The following is a 19,814-nucleotide window of genomic DNA, read 5'->3' as shown; positions in this document are numbered from 1 at the left end:
TGTTAAGTACATTTACATTGTTGTAGGTTTTTTTTTTTTTTTTTTTGAGATGGAGTCTCGCTCTATTGCCCAGGCTGGAGTGCAGTGGGGCCATCTTAGCTTAGTACAACCTCTGCCTCCCGGGTTCTAGCAATTCTCCTGCCTCACCCTCCCAAGTAGCTGGGATTACAGGCACGCACCACCATGTCCAGCCTGTTGACCAGGCTGGTCTCAATCTCCTGACCTTGTGATCCGCCCACCTCAGCCTCCCAAAGTGCTGGTATTACAGGCTTGAGCCACTGCGCCCGACCATAGTTTTTTAAACTATTAGGAGTTTCTTTCTTTCTTTCTTTCTTTCTTTCTTTCTTTCTTTCTTTCTTTCTTTCTTTCTGTCTCTCTCTCTCTCTCTTCTTTCTCTTCTTTCTCTTCTTTCTTTTTTTTTTTTTTTCTGAGACAGAGTCTCGCTCTGTCGCCCAGGCTGGAGTGCAGTGGCCAGATCTCAGCTCACTGCAAGCTCCGCCTCCCGAGTTCCCGCCATTCTCTTGCCTCAGCCTCCGGAGTAGCTGGGACTACAGGCGCCCGCCACCTCGCCCGGCTAGTTTTTTTTTTTTTTTTTTTTTGAGACGGAGTCTCGCGCTGTCACCCAGGCTGGAGTGCTGTGGCCGGATCTCAGCTCACTGCAAGCTCCGCCTCCCGGGTTCACGCCATTCTCCTGCCTCAGCCTCCCGAGTAGCTGGGACTACAGGCGCCGCCACCTCGCCCGGCTAGTTTTTTGTAGTTTTTAGTAGAGACGGGGTTTCACCGTGTTAGTCAGGATGGTCTCAATCTCCTGACCTCGTGATCCGCCCGTCTCGGCCTCCCAAAGTGCTAGGATTACAGGCTTGAGCCACCGCGCCCGGCCCTGGCTAGTTTTTTGTATTTTTTAGTAGAGACGGGGTTTCACCGTGTTAGCCAGGATGGTCTCAATCTCCTGACCTCGTGATCCGCCCGTCTCGGCCTCCCAAAGTGCTGGGATTACAGGCTTGAGCCACCACGCCTGGCTCTTCCTTCCTTCCTTCCTTCCTTCCTTTCTTCTCTCTCTCTCTCTCTCTCTTTCTTTCTTTCTTTTTGAGACCGAGTCTTGCATTGTCACCCAGGCTGGAGTGCATCTCGGCTCACTGCAACCTCCACCTCCCGGGTTCAGGTGATTCTCTTGCCTCAGCCTCCAAGTAGCTGGAATTACAGGCGCCCGCCATCACGCCTGGCTAATTTTTGTATTTTTAGTAGAGGCGGGGTTTCACCATGTTGGCCAGGCTGGTCTTAAACTCCTGACCTCAGGTGATCTGCCTGCCTCAGCCTCCCAAAATGCTGGAATTACAGGCATGAGCCACTGCACTCTGCTGGAGTTTTGTTATTTTTTTAACCTGCAGTTTAGAAAAAACTTTTTAACTCTTTACACTGTAAATCAATAAATATCTGAGAAAAGGGAGTCCTGCCGTTCAAAGTCAAATTTATTGTCTGTTTGGGGCAAACCATTTTGAAATGTTGATCTTTTGGGACTTTGACAATAAAAATCAAGGTTCCAGCACCCCAAGGAAGGAAGCAAAGGCTGAAACTCCCAAAAGTTGTGGGCAAGGGGCAGCCGGTCCCGGAGCTTGCTCTCCTGGTTTCCGTGTGTCTGGGCAGAGCCTGATGTGTTGGGCGGCGTCTTTGTCTTCAGGATCTCTCATTGTGTAGATGCTTAATGAATATTTGTGGAACACATACATTACTGGGGATGGTTGTTTTCCCTTGGCATTAATCCCTACTTTCAGTTTCTAGCCTTTAAGCCAGTTCAGAGTTCAGTCCATAAAATGATTTAAAAATGCTCTGGGCCATGAGTGAGCTGGCTTCCCGGGAAGCAGAATCGCTTTTGCTGATTTGTGGCGTAGGACTCATGTTGTGTGTGTCTTGGTGTGTTGTTCTCTACAGGTTGTGGACACATCGAAAGGAATCGCAGATGTCCCCGAGTGGTTCAAAGGCAGTCGGCTTAACTATGCAGAAAACCTCCTGCAGCACAAAGAGAATGACAGAGTTGCCCTTTACGTTGCAAGTGAGTCCTGATGGTGAGACCCGAGGTTTCCTCTGTGGAAGTTCTAGATGGGTGCGTGCATGCGGTGCCACATAGTTGGAGAGACAGGATTTCCAAACCATATTTTGGCACCTTTCTGACATAATTAAGATTTCTCTTGACTTTATTTTTGCTGGGGAGGGGAGAGGGCCAGTGTGTGGTCATGCTTTATGGGCAAAATGGAGATACTCAAGTAACTAGCTTGTGTCACAGAGAAAGTTAGTGATGAAACTGTAACTAGAATCTCTTCCCATTGGCTTTTCCTTTTAAAATAAAGTTGAGGCCCGGCGTGGTGGCCCAGGCTGGAGTGCATTGGCATGATCATGGATGGCTCCCTGCAGCCTCAGTCTCCCGGGCTCAAGCAATCCTCCCACCTCAGCTTCCTGAGTAGCTGGGACTATAGACACACACCACTATGCATGGCAGATTTTCTGTTTTTTTTTTTTTTTTTCCAGGGTCTTGCTATGTTGCCCAGGCAGGTTTTGAAATCTTGGGCTCAAGCAGTGCTCTCATCTTGGTTTCCCAGACTGTCGGCATTTCAGACATGAGCCACTGTACTCGGCTCCTGTGCAGCTTTTAACAATTTATTAGTATTTTTATTTTTATTTATTTGTTTATTTTTTGAGACGGAGTCTCGCTCTGTCGCCCAGGCTGGAGTGCGGTGGCCGGATCTCGGCTCACTGCAAGCTCCGCCTCCTGGGTTCACGCCATTCTCCTGCCTCAGCCTCCCGAGTAGCTGGGACTACAGGCGCCTGCCACCTCGCCCCGCTAGATTTTTGTATTTTTTAGTAGAGACGGGGTTTCACCGTGTTAGCCAGGATGGTCTCGATCTCCTGACCTCATGATCCGCCCGTCTCGGCCTCCCAAAGTGCTGGGATTACAGGCTTGAGCCACCGCGCCTGGCCTATTATTATTTTTAAATTGTATGTTCAGCAAGAGCTTATTGAACACTCATTGTGTCTAAGACATCTTGCGATGTAAGACTCAAAAATAAACTGAAGTCGTGTTCTGCCTCCAGAATATTACATTCTAATCATGGAAATAAGGCCAACGTACACAGAAACAGTTGACAATCTGTATTAAATGCCAAAATGAGTCTCCGAGTTGGCAATTTTTTTTTTTTTTTTTGAGATGGAGTCTTCCTCTGTTGCCCAGGCTGGAGTGCAGTGATCTAGGTTTGCTGCAACCTCTGCTTCCTGGGTTCAGGTGATTCTTCTGCCTCAGCTTCCCGAGTAGCTGGGATTACTGGTGCCCGCCACTAGGCCCGGCTAATTTTTGTATTTTTAGTAGAGACAGGGTTTCACCATGTTGGCCAGGCTGGTCTCGAACTCCTGACCTCAGGTGATCCGCCCGCCTCAGCCTCCCAAAGTGCTGGGATTACAGGTATCAGCCACTATGCCTGGCCTGAGTTGGCAATTTTTATTAGAAGCCAGAGAAAGATTAATTCACCGTGGTGTAAAATACTCATCAGAAAATGAATTTCCGTTTTCTTAAATTTCCAAGAAACTTCCCTCACTCCCTAGATCAGCATAAAAAACTAAACCACTGGAAACAGGCAGTGAGTGGCCCTGCCCAGGCTACAGAGCAGGGCCTCCCTTCTGCCATTGTGGGAAGGACCAAAAGACGCTGTGCAGTTGTTAAAGATCCTGGCAGTCCAGTTCCCACCGAGACCTACTGGAACACATCTTCCAGGGTTGGGGCCCAGGCCTCCATGTATTTTCAAAGCCCATGGGTACTTCTGATGCACATTCCTGGTGAAGAGCCATGGAGCAAAGTCTTGACATACCATTTGGGCTGGTCAGTGTTCCACTGCTGTCTTCCTTGGTTCTCAGCCTTGACACAGGGCAGAGTAGATGGGTGGTCTGGGGTCAGGGCTCCGACTGGCTCTCCCTTGCCCTTTGGGTGCCTACCTGTCTGTTCATCCATTCGTTCCTCAAATCTGTATTAAATGCCTCCTGAGGGCTGGGCGCAGTGGCTCACGTCTGTAATCCCAGCACTTTGGGAGGCCAAGGCGGGCGGATCACCTGAAGTCAGGAGTTCAAGACCAGCCTGGCCAACATAGTGAAACCCCGTTTCTACTAAAAATACAAAAAATTAGCCAGGTATGGTGGTGGGCACCCATAGTCCCAGCTACTCGGGAGGCTGAGGCAGGAGAATCACTTGAATCCGGGAGGCGGGGGTTGCAGTGAGCTGAGATTGTGACATTGCACTCCAGCCTGGGTGACAGAGCGAGACTCCATCTCAAAAAAAAAAAAAAAAAAAAAGCCTCTGTGAAAGGTGCTGGGAAGACAGCACCTTGAATAAGATAGACAAGCTCCCTGCCCTGGGAGGGGCCCATGTTCTGAGGGGAAAGCATGGTGGTTTAGCCATAAATAAGAAAACATATGCTTGGAAGAATAAGCATCGTGATGGAAAAGGTATGATGGGGTGGGGTGCAGGGCTGTTTTAGACAGGGCTACCAGGGAAAGCCTGTTTGAAGGAGTTGACGGAACTTGAAGAAGAAGAAGAAGCCTTCCTCTGGCTGACCCCTGTACCTGGAATCTCCTCCTCCTACCTCTGCAGAAGTCATGTTCCCAGGCACAGGGAACAACCAGAAGAAGGCCCTGGGCTGGAGGAGGCTCTATGGCTGTGGGGAACAGCCAGGAAGGCTGAGCTGGGGGGCCTCGGTTGTGGGTCCAGGAGTGTGGGGAGGTGTGAGAGGGAGTGGGCCATCCTCAGGGTTGTGAGCAAGGGCTGGGTGATCCTGTGGTGACCTGGCTGCTGGGTGGAGAATGGGAAGGGGTTGCATCATGGGAAACGAGACTTTGGAGACTGCTCCGTGCTCCATCTCTGTGTCCCCAGGGTCACTCCTCTGACAGTGGCAGAGGTGGCTTAGAGGCAAGATTCTGGGGCTTGTGGATGTGTCCACCAGTGGTACCAGGCTTTCAGGAAAACTGTGATATTAAGTCCCAGCTTCATAAAGATGGATGAGTGAGAACATTGCCTCCAGGATTTCTTTAAATTCTTTAAGTCGAATGAGTTCCCTCACTGTTTCAGAAGACTTGGTTTACACCACTATTTCAGGAGTGTGCTGGCTGTGTAACTAGGCAGGCCCTCAGCCTGTCCATGGGAATCTTCAGACATTAGTCTGGGGCAGACCCGGGTGGGAGAGTCAGTGGACCCAGGCTCTGGGAAGGGGAATGGTGGGAGTTAGAGATTTTTTTTTTCCTTTTTTTCTTTTTTCTTTTGAGACAGGGTCTTACTCTCTTGCCTAGGCTGGAGTGCAGTGGCACGATCGTGGCTCACTGCAGCCTCGACTTCCCAGGCTCAAGTGATCCTCCCGAGTAGATGGGATCACAGGCATGCACCACTGTGTCTGGCTAATTTTTTTTTTTTTTAAGATTTTTTGGGCCGGGCGCGGTGGCTCAAGCCTGTAATCCCAGCACTTTGGGAGGCCGAGACGGGCGGATCACGAGGTCAGGAGATCGAGACCATCCTGGCTAACACGGTGAAACCCCGTCTCTACTAAAAATACAAAAAATTAGCCGGGCGAGGTGGCGGGCGCCTGTAGTCCCAGCTACTCCGGAGGCTGAGGCAGGAGAATGGCGTGAACCCGGGAGGCGGAGCTTGCAGTGAGCTGAGATCCGGCCACTGCACTCCAGCCTGGGTGACAGAGCAAGACTCCGTCTCAAAAAAAAAAAAAAAAAAAAGATTTTTTGTAGAAATGAAGCTTTGCCATGTTGCTCAGGCTGGTCTCAAACTCCTGGGCTCAAGCAATCCACCCGCTTTGGTCTCCCAAAGTGCTAGGATTACAGGCATTAGCCACCATGCCCAGCCAGCTCTTTTCTTCCAATTGGCATATAATTCATATACCACAGAAATACCCTTTTGAAGCACACAGCTCAGTGGTTTTTAGCATTTTCAAGAGGTTGTGCAGCCACCACCCTTAGTTCCAGAACATTTCCATTTTCCAAAAGGAAACCCCGTATCATTTAGCAGTCACTCCCTGTTCCTGCCTCCGCCAGCTCCTGGCACCCATCTCTCCGCTTTCTTTCATGGGTTTCCCTGTGTTCTGGACATTTTGTATAATTGGATCATACAATACGTGGCCTTTTGTGATTGGCTGCTTTCGCTCAGCACAGTGTTACCAAGGTTCATCCACATTGTAGCGTGGATTAGTATTTCATTCCTTTCATGTCCTAATAATCTTCCACAGTACGGACAGACCATATTTCACTGATCCCTAAGAGGCTTCTATGAGCCTGGCCTGCCCCAGGCACTGCAGTGCACGTGGGAACCTCCCTAGGGTGCCAGCCCAGTCACCTCTTTCGTAATCCTGAGGAGGAGAACGAGGACGCTGCGTCTCTTTTCTTGTCCTGGTCCTTTTAAATGCGTGTGCTTTAACCCAATGTCTCAGACGCTTCATGAGGTCCTGGTTTCTCCTGGAAAGTGGGAACAGTCAAATGTGAATCTTCTTAAGAAAAAGCCCCAAAACCCAAAACTAAAAATGTAAACCCCACACTAAAAAACTAAAAATAGACTTGATTCCCAGTGATGAAATAAGCCAGTCTTCCCAGAACTTGTAATACAGGTGTCTGAGTGGAGACTGAACTGGGTGGGGTGTCTCTCTCCCTCTCAGTTATATACAGTATTGGCTGAACCCAGCCAGTTGCCTTTTATTTTTTTAAACCCAGCCCTGTCTTGAGGGTGGGTTAGGGAGGCAGGGTTATAATTCTGTGTCCGTTTCACACCCCCACCCCTTTTTACCTTAGCGTCTTTCCTCTTCACTTCCACCATCTCTTCCCTTTTAAATATTTGAGCCCCCTTCCTTTTTAAATTATTTTTAAGTTGTTATTTATTTATTTATTTATTTATTTTGAGACGGAGTCTCGCTCTGTCTCCCAGGCTGGAGTGCAGTGGCACGATCTTGGCTCACTGCAAGCTCTGCCTCCTGGGTTCACACCATTCTCCTGCCTCAGCCTCCCAAGTAGCTGGAACTACAGGTGCCCGCCACCACGCCTGGCTAATTTTTTGTATTTTTAGTAGAGATGGGGTTTCACCATGTTAGCCAGGATGGTTTTGATCTCCTGACCTTGTGATCCGCCCACCTTGGCCTCCCAAAGTGCTGGGATTACAGGTGTAAGCCACTGCACACGGCCTTTTTATTTTATTTTATTTTTTTTTAAGATGAAGTCTTGCTCTGTCACCCAGGCTGGAGTGCAGTATCATGATCATGGTTCACTGCAATCTCCACCTCCCCAGTTCAAGTGATCCTTCCACCTTAGCCTCCCCAGTAGCTAGGGTTGCACGCATACGCCACCACACCGGCTAATTTTTCTAGTTTTAGTCGAGATGGGGTTTCTCCTCATGTTGGCCAGGCTGGTCTTTAACTCCTGACCTCAAGTCATCCGCCTGCCTCAGCCTCCAAAAGTGTTGAGATTACAGGTGCAAGCCACCATGCCTGGCAGAGCCCTTTCTTTTAATGAACTCTTTCCTTCCTTATAATTGCAATGGGAATAAGGACCCTCAAGCCAGTGATCACAGTTAGTTTATAAATCGCATCCCTTACTTAAGCAGGGGTCTGAGCAGCCGATTATTGGCTCGGGGGCTTTAAGATCATTGTGTTTGTTTTCTGCATGTTTTCCTGACTTGTTCCTTACTCACCCAGCTGGGTACAGGTGCTCACAGAGCTCTGCTCTATGCTCAGGCGTTCTCAGCAGAACTCATCTCTCCTGTGGGTAATCCCCGTCGAGGCCATGCAATGCCCTATTTAAAAAGATACATGTATGTGCACAATTGCCTTCATGCTCCAGCGAGTGGAGCAAATGACATGCATTAGCCCATCCGTGTTGAGATTGTTAGAACAGCTGCCTGCGCAGCACATTTCGCTTTTGAAGAGTAGCTATCAGCTTACCAAGTATTTTCACACGATAGAAAGTTTTCTGGGCTGCGAATGTGGGAGAGGTAACGAAAAGGCTACCCCAGGGCAGCAAAGAAAGGATAAAGGGCACACACCTACAACTCTAGGCAAATAGACAAAAAAAAAAAAAAAGATCACTTTCTGTGTTTCATGTAACATTTCTCCCTCCCTTCCTTCCCTCCTTTCCTTTCTTTCCTTTCTTTTATTTCTTTTTGACAGGGTCTCACTCTGTTGCTCAGGCTGGAGTGCAGTGGTACGAACATAGATCACTGCAGCCTTAAACTTCTGGGCTCAAGTGATCCTCCCATCTCAACCTCCCAAGTAGCTAGGGCTACAGGTGTACACCACCACGCCTGGCTAGTTTTAATTTTTTTTTTTTTTTTTCCAAGACAGGGTCTTACTCTGTCGCCCAGGTTGGAGTGCAGTGGTATGATCTCAGCTCATGGCAGCCTCAACCTCCTGAGCTCAGGTGATCCTCCCACTTCAGTATCCTGAGTAGCTAGGACTACAGGTGTGCACCACTATGCTCGGCTAATATTTTAAAAAATTTTTTGTAGAGACGAGGTTTTACTATGTTGCCCAGGCTGGTCTCGAACTCCTGAACTCAAGCAACCTGCCCAGCTTGGCTTCCCAAAGTGCTGGCATTAACAGGCATTCGCTACCCTGCCTAGCCTTAGTTTTAACATTTTTTTGTAGAGTCTCACTATCTTACCCAGGCTGGTCTTGAACTCCTAACCTCATGTGATCTTCCTGCCTTAACCTCTCAGAGAGCAGGGATGATAGACATGAGCCCCTCTGTCAGCCTATATAACATTCTTGAAATGATAGAATTATAGAACTAGAGAATATGTAAGTGATTGCCCGGGGTGAGGGTGGTGTAGGGGTCAGGGATGACTATACAGGGGCAACAGGAGGGAAGGGCTTGGGGTGGTGGAAATGTCCTATGTCTCAATTGTGGTGGTTGCAGGAAATTCCGTAAGGTGACAAAGAACCTCGCACATGCATTTTGCATCCATGTCTATTTCCTGGAACCACACACATGCACATTGCATCCACATCTGTTTCGTGAAACCACACACATGCACACTGCATCCACATCTATTTCGTGTAACCACGCACATGTACGTTGCATCCACATCTATTTCGTGGAACCATGCACATGTATGTTGCATCCACGTCTGTTTCCTGGAAACACACACATGCACATTGCATCCACATGTGTTTTGTGAAACCACACACATGCATGTTACATCCATGTCTGTTTCCTGGAACCACACACATGCATGTTACATCCATGTCTATTTTGTGGAACCACACACATGCACGTTGCATCCACGTCTGTTTTTTCTTTTTGTTTTTGTTTTTTTTTTTGAGACGTAGTCTTGCTCTGTCGCCCAGGCTGGAGTGCAGTGGCCGGATCTCAGCTCACTGCAAGCTCCGTCTCCCTGGTTCACGCCATTCTCCTGCCTCAGCCTCCCGAGTAGCTGGGACTACAGGCGCCCGCCACCTCGCCCGGCTATTTTTTTTTTTGTATTTTTTAGTAGAGACGGAGTTTCACCGTGTTAGCCAGGATGGTCTCGATCTCCTGACCTCGTGATCCGCCCGTCTCAGCCTCCCAAAGTGCTGGGATTACAGGCTTGAGCCACCGTGCCCGGCCTATCCACGTCTGTTTTGTGGAACCACACACATGCACGATGTATCCACGTCTCTTTTGTGGAACCACACGCATGTTGCATCCATTTCTGTTTCCTGTCTTTGCTGTTGTACTCTAGCTATGGAGGATATAACCACTGGGGAAGCTGAGTGAGGGGTCATGGGACCTCTCTGTACTTTCTTTGAAACTTCGTGTGAATCTGTAATTATTAAAAAAAAAACAACCTACAATTATAATCAAAGGATTCTTCCGTTAATAAAAGCATTCCCAGTAGAAAATCTTATTTATTTAGAGACAGGTTCTTGCACTGTCGCCCAGACTGGAGGTCAGTGGTGTAATCATGACTCATGTGATCCTTCACCTCAGCCTCCCGAGTAGCTGGGACTACCGACGCGTGCCACCATGCCTGGCTCATTTTTACATTTTCAGTAGAGATGGAGGTCTCACTCTGTTGTCAGGGCTGGTCTTAAACTCCCCGGCTCAGGCAATCCTGCCACCTCAGCCTCCCAAAGTGCTGAGATCATAGGCATGAGCCCCTGCACCCAGCCCAATAGAGAATCTTTGTGCAGCGCATGGTGTTAGTGTATTTACTCGGCTGGCTCTCACACAGCCTTTCTTCTGCGTGAAGTTAAGTTGACCTGTATCTTGCTTGTGTTCCTTGCGTCTGTTTTCCCTGGGTGTGGATTAATAACCTGCATTGAAATAGGTGGGATTTTTCATTCAGTGTCTGGCTTGCAACTTTTCTTTTTGCGGTGGTCTGTGTACAATTTACTCTTTTTCTCTTTCCAGGGGAAGGCAAAGAGGAAATTGTGAAGGTGACTTTTGAAGAGCTGAGGCAAGAAGTGGCTTTGTTTGCAGCAGCAATGAGGAAAATGGGTGTGAAGAAAGGAGATCGGGTCGTTGGTAAGTATTTTGGGTGCTGGTGATGGTTTGAGGGAGGAGACCAAGCTAGAATGGGTGGTGTGAAGGTCAAGACAACTTTTGAATGAGGTGGAGTCATGTTGTGTTACATGGAACCTCGTGGGACTTGGACTCTAAATGCAAGGCAAAAAAAGAGACGAAGGAAAATTGCTGAAAGAATATGCTGCTCTGCGAAGTCAGGAATTTGCTTTGCTTTGTTCCCTGCTTTGTCCCAGAGCCTGAAACAATTCCAAGAACATCAAGGGAGTGCATTCAATGTGGGCTTGCTGGAGGAATGAAGGCGCGTTCAATATGGGCTTGCTGGAGGAATGAAGCCGCATTTAGGAGTTAGCCCTGCAGTGGGGCAGGGCAGGAAAGGGCAGTCCGGGCAGCAGAAATGGCCTGTGAAAGGCCTGGAGGCAGCGAGCAGGAGGCGTCTATATGAGCTCTGTGGGGTGGAACATGGAGGGCAGGAGGTGGAGCAGGTGCCCCGGTCTGATCCCAAAGGCCTCGTCAACCTTCTTCTGCTCTGCCTAGTTTCCTGAGGTGCTGGTCCGTTCTGACCGCCCTTCCTGCCTTGAGCCATAAAGCAAGGGAAGTAGGACTGAAAAGCAGGCCCCAATCGGGGATTGTTCTAGAAGGAGCAGGGGCTGGAATCTGTAGACCTTGAGGTGTGGCTTGTCTTCCTGCTCTGGGCTGGGGCCCTCCTTTGTTCCCTGGGATAGCAACTGAGAATTTCCCACCGAGAACTACTTAGGTATTTTTCTTTTCTTTTTTTTTTTTTCTGAGATGGAGTCTCGCTCTGTCACCCAGGCTGGAGTGCCGTGGCGCGATCTCGGCTCACTGCAACCTCCGCCTCCCGGGTTCATGCCATTCTCCTGTCTTAGCCTCCCGAGTAGCTGGGATTACAGGTGCCCGCCACCATGCCCGGCTAATTTTTTTTTTTTTGGTATTTTTAGTAGAGATGGGATTTCATTGTGTTAGCCAGGATGGTCTCGATCTCCTGACCTTGTGATCCGCCTGCTGGCCTCCCAAAGTGCTGCGATTACAGGCGTGAGCCACCACGCCCAGTCCTACTTAGGTATTTTTCTTACAATTTTCCTTTCACCTTGACTTCTGGAAAAAATGTAAAGGCCTGTGCATGGACCCGTTCTTTACCCCAAGCAACTTGTTAGTTAATTGAGATGCAGGTAGGTGTGTACATGGGGATGAGCAGGTGTAGACAAAGGAGATTTATCTTCCAGTGCAGCCCTGGTGGTTGGGGCTCCCGACCTCCCTCCCTTTCCCCTCCGTATCATGGGACAAGGACCACAGGAGTTGGGTGGCAGGAAAAGCCACTGGGGAGGGGCTTGGGCTTTGGAGCCTTGGTGTTTGGCATAGGTGTGCCTCTCCCGAGGGAACTTACTGCAGACTGCTGTTCAGCTTGTTTGCAAAGAGGCGGGAGGAGCTGGGCAGCCTTGTTGTCTATAAGTGCAGTAAGCGGCTGGACCAAGAATCCTGTGCGCCGGGCCCCACTACCCTGCCCCGCCTCCCCCTTGAGTAACAGGACTGGGCATGGAGTTAGTGCTTAGCCTTTGATAGCTGACTAGAAAGGAATCCAGTGATGGGCATGCCAGCTGCCTCCTGTCTCAGCCCGCGGCGGCCTGTTCTCCTTTGGCCTATCCTCAGGGTTTACCCTGGTTCGTCGGGGTTGCCGCTCAAACGTTACCTCCTCAGAGGCCGTTCCTGGTCAGCCTTCGAAAAATGCATCCCACTCTTCCTGCACCTGCTTTCATCGTAGTCCCATGGCTCACCTGAAACTGCAGGGATCTTGGTGTGTTTGTGTGCATGTGTCCTTGGTACTAGAGGGCAGGGGCTCTGTTTTCTCCTCACTGCTGTATCTTACTTCATAGAGAGTGCCTGGCACCCAGCAGCATCTAAGAAATGTTTATTGAATGAATGATTATGGGTATTGGGCTGATCATCAGAGCAGGCTTGTTTTTTTTTTGTTCTTTTTGAGACAGGGTCTCACTCTGTTGCCCAGGCTGGACTGCAGTGGCATGATCATGGTTCACTGCAGCCTTGAACTCCTGGTCTCAAGGGCTCCTCCCACCTCAGCCTCCTGCGTAGCTGGGACTAGAGGCACATGCCACCATGCCTGGCTAATTTTTGTATTTGTCGTAGAGACAGGGTCTCACTATGTTGTCCAGGCTGGTCTCAAACTTCTGGGCTCAAGAGATCCTCCTGCCTTGGCCTCCTAAAGTGTTGGGATTACAGGCGTGAGCCGCTGTGTCTAGTCACAAAGCAGGCATTTTTGAGGCTGAAACCTCACTTTTTGGGTTATTCTTGGTCTGATTTAATCTGTACACTTTTTTTTTTTTTTGAGACGGAGTCTCGCACTGTCGCCCGGGCTGGAGTGCAGTGGCCGGATCTCAGCTCACTGCAAGCTCCGCCTCCCGGGTTTACGCCATTCTCCTGCCTCAGCCTCCCGAGTAGCTGGGACTACAGGCGCCCGCCACCTCGCCCGCCTAGTTTTTTTTTGTATTTTTTAGTAGAGACGGGGTTTCACCGTGTTAGCCAGGATGGTCTCGATCTCCTGACCTCGTGATCCGCCCGCCTCGGCCTCCCAAAGTGCTGGGATTACAGGCTTGAGCCACCGCGCCCAGCCATCTGTACACTTTTAAGGTCTTGCAAAGGAATGCAAAATGTTCTAACTCCAGTTTTTTTTTTTTTTTCCTTCCAATTCTCATTTAAAGAAATCTTCTTTTGGGCCGGGCGCGGTGGCTCACATCTGTAATCCCAGCACTTTGGGAGGCCGAGACGGGCGGATCACGAGGTCAGGAGATCGAGACCATCCTGGCTAACACGGTGAAACCCCGTCTCTACTAAAAAAATACAAAAAAACTAGTCGGGCAAGGTGGCGGGTGCCTGTAGTCCCAGCTACTCGGGAGGCTGAGGCAGGAGAATGGCGTAAACCCGGGAGGCGGAGCTTGCAGTGAGCCGAGATCCGGCCACTGCACTCCAGCCTGGGCAACAGAGCGAGACTCCATCTCAACAACAACAACAACAAAAATCTGCTTTTGAAGCAAACATTTCTGAGTGAAGGAGAGACAGAGCAGGTTATATTGGGGACAGTCAGGGTTCCTCTGGGCTGTGCTTTCTTTGAGGAGACACCTGGCCGCGACACCCTGGACTTTTCAGAGTTGAGCTGGTCCCTTGTGCCCCAGCCGTTTCATGGGTCTCAGTTGGATACCAATTTGACCTGATCACAGTTACTAGGATTTGGGACTTTGAGTTTCCCAGAAAACACTAGAAAATGATTCTGTGGATTAAATGGGGTTGGATGCTTTAGAGTCTTGGAAAGATGGAGTTAAAGCTGTGCCTAGGTCCGTTTTCCTTTGTCTGTGAAGTGGTCCCCAGGGTTGGGGTCTGATGTGCCATGGGAGAAGGGCCAGCTCCTCCTCACTTGTCAGCCACACGGAGTCAGCTGGTTAAGCAGCCTCCCCTGGGCACCGAGGCCTGCCCTGCCCCTGGGGGTGACAGTCTTGAGATGCTTCAGTTTACACTCACAGCCAAGTCTCATCTTTGTGGCAAACTCAGTAAACGCCATCCATCTGCCAGATGTGGGTGGAACCCCATGGTGGTGTGACCCCTGCCCCTTGGATGCTTATGGCCCAGCAGGGGAGACGCATGTGAATGTAGACAAACAGAAATACCCACTGCAGGGGGAGAAGGCGGGACAAAGGGAGCCAGCCGACCAGGGACCGCTGCGGGCGCACCTGGGCAGCTGCACCTTGCTCTGATGAGGCCTTGGCCGTGGCCCTTTGTCTCGGGACTGCCTTCTGCCTGACTGTACAGGTCCTTTCCTCTGGAATGTGTAGAGTGAGCTGGTCAATTGATCATAGTTTCTGTGGCCATGAGGATTCCCTGCCTCTGTTGTCACAAAAGCCAGCCAGCTAGGTGGTGGAGGGCCTGAGGACTCTGCCCTCTATGGGCTTGAATATGGCTCTTGACAGTACTGCTTGTGTTCTTCATTCCCTCTCCTCTCTATCCATCCAACCAACGATCCACCAGTCCACCTGTCTGTGCAGCTCTCCATCAACCCATCCATCTGCCCATCCATCTATCCATCCTTCTCTCCACCTACCCATCCATCCGTCATCCATCCATCTATCCATCCATTCATCTATCCTCCACCCATCATCTACGCATTCATCCATCTGTCTTCCATTTGTCATTCCTCCTCCATCATTTATCTAACCATCCATCTATCCATCCATCCATCCATCTATACATTCTTCTCTCCATCTACCCATTTACCCATTATCCATCTATCCATCCATATATCTATCCTCCACTCGTCATCTGTCCATTCATCCACCCATCCTCCATTCATCATCCCTCATACATCATCCATCCAAGTATCCATCCATCCGTCTATACATTCTTCTCTCCACCTACCCATCCATCCATCATCCATCTATCCATCCACTCATCTATCCACCCATTATCTACCCATTCATCCATCCATCTTCCATTTATCATCCATCACTTATCCATCCATCTGTCCATCTATCCAACTATCCATCCATGCATCCATCCAACTGTCTATACATTCTTCTCTCTACCTACCCATTCACCTGTCATACGTCTCTCCATCCACTCATCTCTCCTCCACCCATTATCTACCCATTCATCCATTCATCTTCCATTCATCATCCCTCATACATCATCCATCCAACTATCCATCCATCCAACTATACATTCTTCTCTCTACCTACCCATTCACCCATCATCCATCTGTCCATCCATTTATCCATTCTCCATCTGTCATCCATCCATTCATTCATCCATCCATCCTCCATTCATCATGCATCATCCATCCATCCATCCATGCATCCTTTCTTCTTTCCATCCATCCATCCATCTGTCCATCCATCCATCTGCCAGCCAGCAAATATCTGAGGACCCTTGATGTGCAGGGCATGGTGAAAGGCATTTGGTAAAGAAAAGAACAAGACACACAAAGTCCCAGCCCTCATGTGAGAACCAGATACTAAACAACCAGTTACACAGGTGATTATTCATTTGCAGTTATGCTAAGTTTGGTGAAGGAGAAATACAGTGTGCTTTGAAGGTTACTAGTTGGGGGACCTGAGTTCACCAGGTTGGGGGCAAGACGGCCTTGGAGAAGGCTGGTCTGAGGAAGTTTCAATTGAGTGAAGAGCTGCAGGATGAGCGCACACTGAGTGGAGACTGCTGGTGTGCATGGAGGAGTGTTCAGCAGATCAGACAGCTGTGCAAAGGCCCTGAGGCAGGAGGCGATTAGGACAACTGAGGAGTCGGAAGAAGGCTGCTGTGACCAGATCCCAGGGAGAGAGGGGGAGCAGAGGGAGGAGAGGCCACAGGGTCACTGTCATCAGAGCATGGAGAATGGATTGCAGGGGGATGGTGGGGAGTGGACAGGCTGGCAGCAGGCGATTTAGCTGGGTGGGGGATGGTGGTCAGGATCCTCAGGCAGTTCAAAGCCAGCCCCCTTCCCACTCTGACCCTGGCTCTCAGAGCAACCTTTTGGATGTCTGCTGCCTCCCATATACCCTGAACCCAAGGCTTCTTCCTGTGTTTTCTCCACAGGTTATTTACCCAACAGTGAGCACGCTGTTGAGGCCATGCTGGCTGCAGCAAGCATTGGCGCCATCTGGAGCTCCACGTCCCCAGACTTTGGTGTGAATGTGAGTCAGGGTCTGTGGCAGAGGGGGCACCCCTTGCCCTGTGAGCTTCCTGGGTAGGGGCTGTAGGGGCTGAATTCCCAGGGGAGCCAGATAGCAGCGTGAGCCTAGCAGGAGGAGGTAGCGTTGCAGCGGCCTCTGTGGGGAAAGAAGCCAGAAAGACGTGTCTCGTTCTTCCTTTCAGGCAGTCCTGACGTGTGCCCGCTCCCCACCGTGCTCATGGAAGACCTGGGCAGGTGGCTTATGCAGCAGCCAGTGTTGTTAAGGGCTAGTGAGGTCTAGCCCTGTCTTCCTCACCTGGGACTTAGTGACCACGTGAGGTTTGCTAAGTGTGTGTCCTCTGAGGACAGTTTTTTAGATTTTTGTTCTCAAAGTCTTGCTTGCAGGTGTTCCCCGGGACCTCCTTGTGTTGCTTTCTGCTGTTTCCAGCCCCTTCCTCTGGACCTGTGCTCGTGCCGTGTGGGTGTGCACTCTGGGAGGGCAGCCTCTCTGTCCCCAAACCGCCCCAGGGTGTGTCCAGCTGCCCAGAGTGGCCCAGGCAGGGCCGGAAGCATGTGCTGATCCCCACTGTGGCCCCCTCGGCCTCTAAATCCCTCCACAGAGCAAATGAAGTAGCCGCAGAGTGGGTCTTCCTGGGGCCCCCACTCCCCAGCCAGGGCCCTCTCCTGGCTGCAGAGCCTTGGACGTCAGGGACCTTCAGGAGCCATGAGACTCTGTTACAGGACGTGCAGCATCCGGGTCCCTGACTGCTTCTCCTGGTGCCAGCTGCCTCTGTTCTGGGCCAGGCCCTGTGCTCTGCGTCAGTCAGCAGCACCAGCTGCAAGTATGGCTGCTGGCCCTTTAAAGCCCAGCGCCTGGACTTGGTGTCTGTGCTTGTCCACAGGGGAGGCTTTTGGGTGTGAGCTTAGAAATCATGTCCACTTAGAGGCTTGCTTTTCCAGTAAGATTTTGCAGGAGGAGTCTCCTTTCTCCACACCATGGAAGGAGAGATCAGACACAGGCCTGGAGGAGTGAGACTGGCCGGCCATGCGTCAGGCTGTGGCACCAGCCGGGCTGAGCATGGAGCCCTGCTGGGTTCAGGGAGGGCGTGGCCACCTTGTAGATCCGGACTCTGGCTGGATGGCATTGCCTTGCCTTCTAGAACTTTCCTGTGTTCTTTCCCAGGCCATCTCACCCCAGGACCTCCCCAGGTCAGCAGGGACTGACCTGAGACAGAAACTCAACCTGTGGTCTCTCCTGTCCCCAGGGCCCTCTGTGGGGGCTGCCTAGGCTGCTGGGGCCAGTGGTGTCCTTGTGGGAGGGTCTGGAGGGGTGGGGTTTCTGGACACTCAGACCCCTCAGCTGACCTTGAACCAGGCTATCCAGGGCAGAGGGAAGGGCCCCAGGGTGAGATGGCAGATGGCCAGGTGTGCTCAAGGCCGGGCAGGCTGGCTGCCTCTGCTCCACGCAGCTTCCTTGATCAGTGTCCTTGGGCAAGCGCCCTGGTGTCCCCAGAGGGTGAACGGCAGCAATGTTAGTGCAAGTGCAGGGAGCCCGTGCAGATGGCAGGGGCCACGTTTGTGTGGAGCTGGGGACAGGGTGTAACCCTCCAGGCCAGCCCAGTAAGTGTTAGCTACTGTTAACTAGTTGGGAGATGGGTGTGTTTTTAGTTAAATGATGACTGACGTTTTGTAAATGGGTTGTGAGAGGCTGGGAGAGCCATGTGTGGCAGGGGAGTGATCATGGCCTCCCAGGGCTGGAATGTAGCCCCCTGGAGAGGTGATAGCAGAGCTCCTGGAATGGTGTCTTTGGTGGTGTGTCTGAGGCCAGGGGGCGGAGGGAGGGAGAGCCTCTGACTCTGCGTGGCTGCGGTGGCGGGGCTGGACCCCAGCCTGTCTCACAGCTGCATCCAGCCTTGCTGGGTCGTTGTCCTTTGCGTGTCACTCCCTGCAGACTCCAGTCCAGCAGGATCTGCCCATCCTGGCAGGGCCCAGGAGGGATGCATGGCTCTGTAGCAAACATGGTCTCTGGGACACTGCTTCCTGGCTGGGGTTGGTCCAGGGTTTTCTGGAATCACAGCCTCCCTGAGCCGCCTCTGGAGCGGGAAGTGTTGGCCAAGCTGCTGGGCGCACTAGATGGCAGCATGGCTCTGCTCACCCCGTGGCTCCCGCAGCCTCTGGGAAGAGAATAGTCCCAGGCGTCGCGGCTACCTCTCAGGTTAGAAAACAAGGCCACCCGCCCTCCTGCTGAGATGCTTCTCTCTGTCCCTCATTTTGCTAGTGTCCGAGGTATAGTCTCCATCCTGCCGGAGACGGGGGTGTGTATGACATGCGTTACTCGCACTCGAACCAAGATCCCGCCGGTTGGCAGGGAGTCTGTCGGCATTTGGCGGCTTCATGGCAGGCATTATTGGGCAGCACTCCTGGCCGCACGCACCCAGCGTGGGAGGCCCTGCGTGGATGCCATGTGGCACAGCGCTGGGTCCCACAGACACCTGGACACCCACTGTTGGAGCTGAGTAAGGACCTGGCACAGGTCAATCGTGCCAAAGCCTCTGCTCACTTTCTGTTTACCATCCTTGTTCAGGGGCTAAAACTAACAGGGATGAATTCCTGGAGTTGCTGACGAGGTGGGGCTGGAACTGAGCCGAGGCTGATGGGTTCTGGGCTCGTGGACAGTTCCCTGCATCGGTTTACTTAAAAAGGAGGTCCCATTTTTAATTTCCAGCGTCACCATGTTAAAATTCAGACGGTGCCCCGTTTTCAGTAAGGGGCACTCTTCAGAAACTGCAATGAAACGTGAATGTCTTCCCTTTGGAATCATGTTTTCTCTTGCTTTGAAATTATGTTTCTTTGAATCTCAGAGAATATTGTAAAGGGAAATTGCCACTCTCCTACAAATCCTGCGTTGACTTCTAGTCTCTGTTGCTGGAGTCGCACCGTTGGACTCGTGGGTTCAGGCGCCTGTCCGCTGAGAGCTCCCCGGCTGGCTATGGTCTGCTGCAGAGCCACAGGCCGCAGTGGGCTGTCCAGGGAGTGCTGGGGCATCATCTTTCCTCGATGACATTGGGGGAACGAATTTCCGGCCTCCGTCACTCCCTGTGCTTTATTTCCACCCATTCCGGGCTCTCTCCCACCACTGCCCACCTCCCTCTGCCCGCTCTCTGCTATCTGCCTGGGCATCTCGGTTTGCCTTACTAATGCTTTTGGGCTCAGAGGGCATCGCCAGGTTGGGGAAGTGCTCTGTTGTCAGCGTTCCCAACCTTTCCCACCCCAGCAAGATCTCTAGGTCCTGAGTCTTTCGATGGCTTTGGGTTTTTTGTTTCACTGTTTACCTTTGAGCCTTTGCCATTTTCAGAGATGTCAGGGAAGGCCACCCTCTGATCCCCACACACCAGAGATCCTGGCCTGTAGCCTGCAGGCCTTGTCCTCCTGAAGTGCCATCAGGTGGCCGCGCGCGCGCGCGCGCGCGCGTGTGTGTGTAAATAGGACAGCCATTCTTGCTCGCTCTGGGTGGCTGTCAGCGTGATTCAACACCGGCTGTTGGTTTCAATGCTTGATTGGTTGCTAAGCACCGTATTCGGGTCAGACACATGTTCATAGGTGT

General features: G+C 51.2%; 1 protein-coding gene across 1 annotated transcript in view; it reads left to right on the top strand.

Moving 5' to 3' along the window:
• Nucleotides 1-19,814, top strand: part of AACS (acetoacetyl-CoA synthetase) — a 77,167-nt gene that overhangs the window by 10,455 nt on the left and 46,898 nt on the right. The window contains exons 3-5 of the mRNA XM_033220125.1: nucleotides 1,930-2,050; nucleotides 10,411-10,524; nucleotides 16,135-16,232. Coding sequence (XP_033076016.1) covers nucleotides 1,930-2,050; nucleotides 10,411-10,524; nucleotides 16,135-16,232 — 333 coding nt within the window. The remainder of the gene's footprint in view (nucleotides 1-1,929; nucleotides 2,051-10,410; nucleotides 10,525-16,134; nucleotides 16,233-19,814) is intronic.

This window comes from Trachypithecus francoisi, unplaced genomic scaffold, assembly GCF_009764315.1.
Source record: "Trachypithecus francoisi isolate TF-2019V2 unplaced genomic scaffold, Tfra_2.0 Lachesis_group11, whole genome shotgun sequence".
Classification (NCBI taxonomy): Eukaryota; Metazoa; Chordata; class Mammalia; order Primates; family Cercopithecidae; genus Trachypithecus; species Trachypithecus francoisi.
This window is presented reverse-complemented; position numbering and strand designations above follow the sequence as displayed.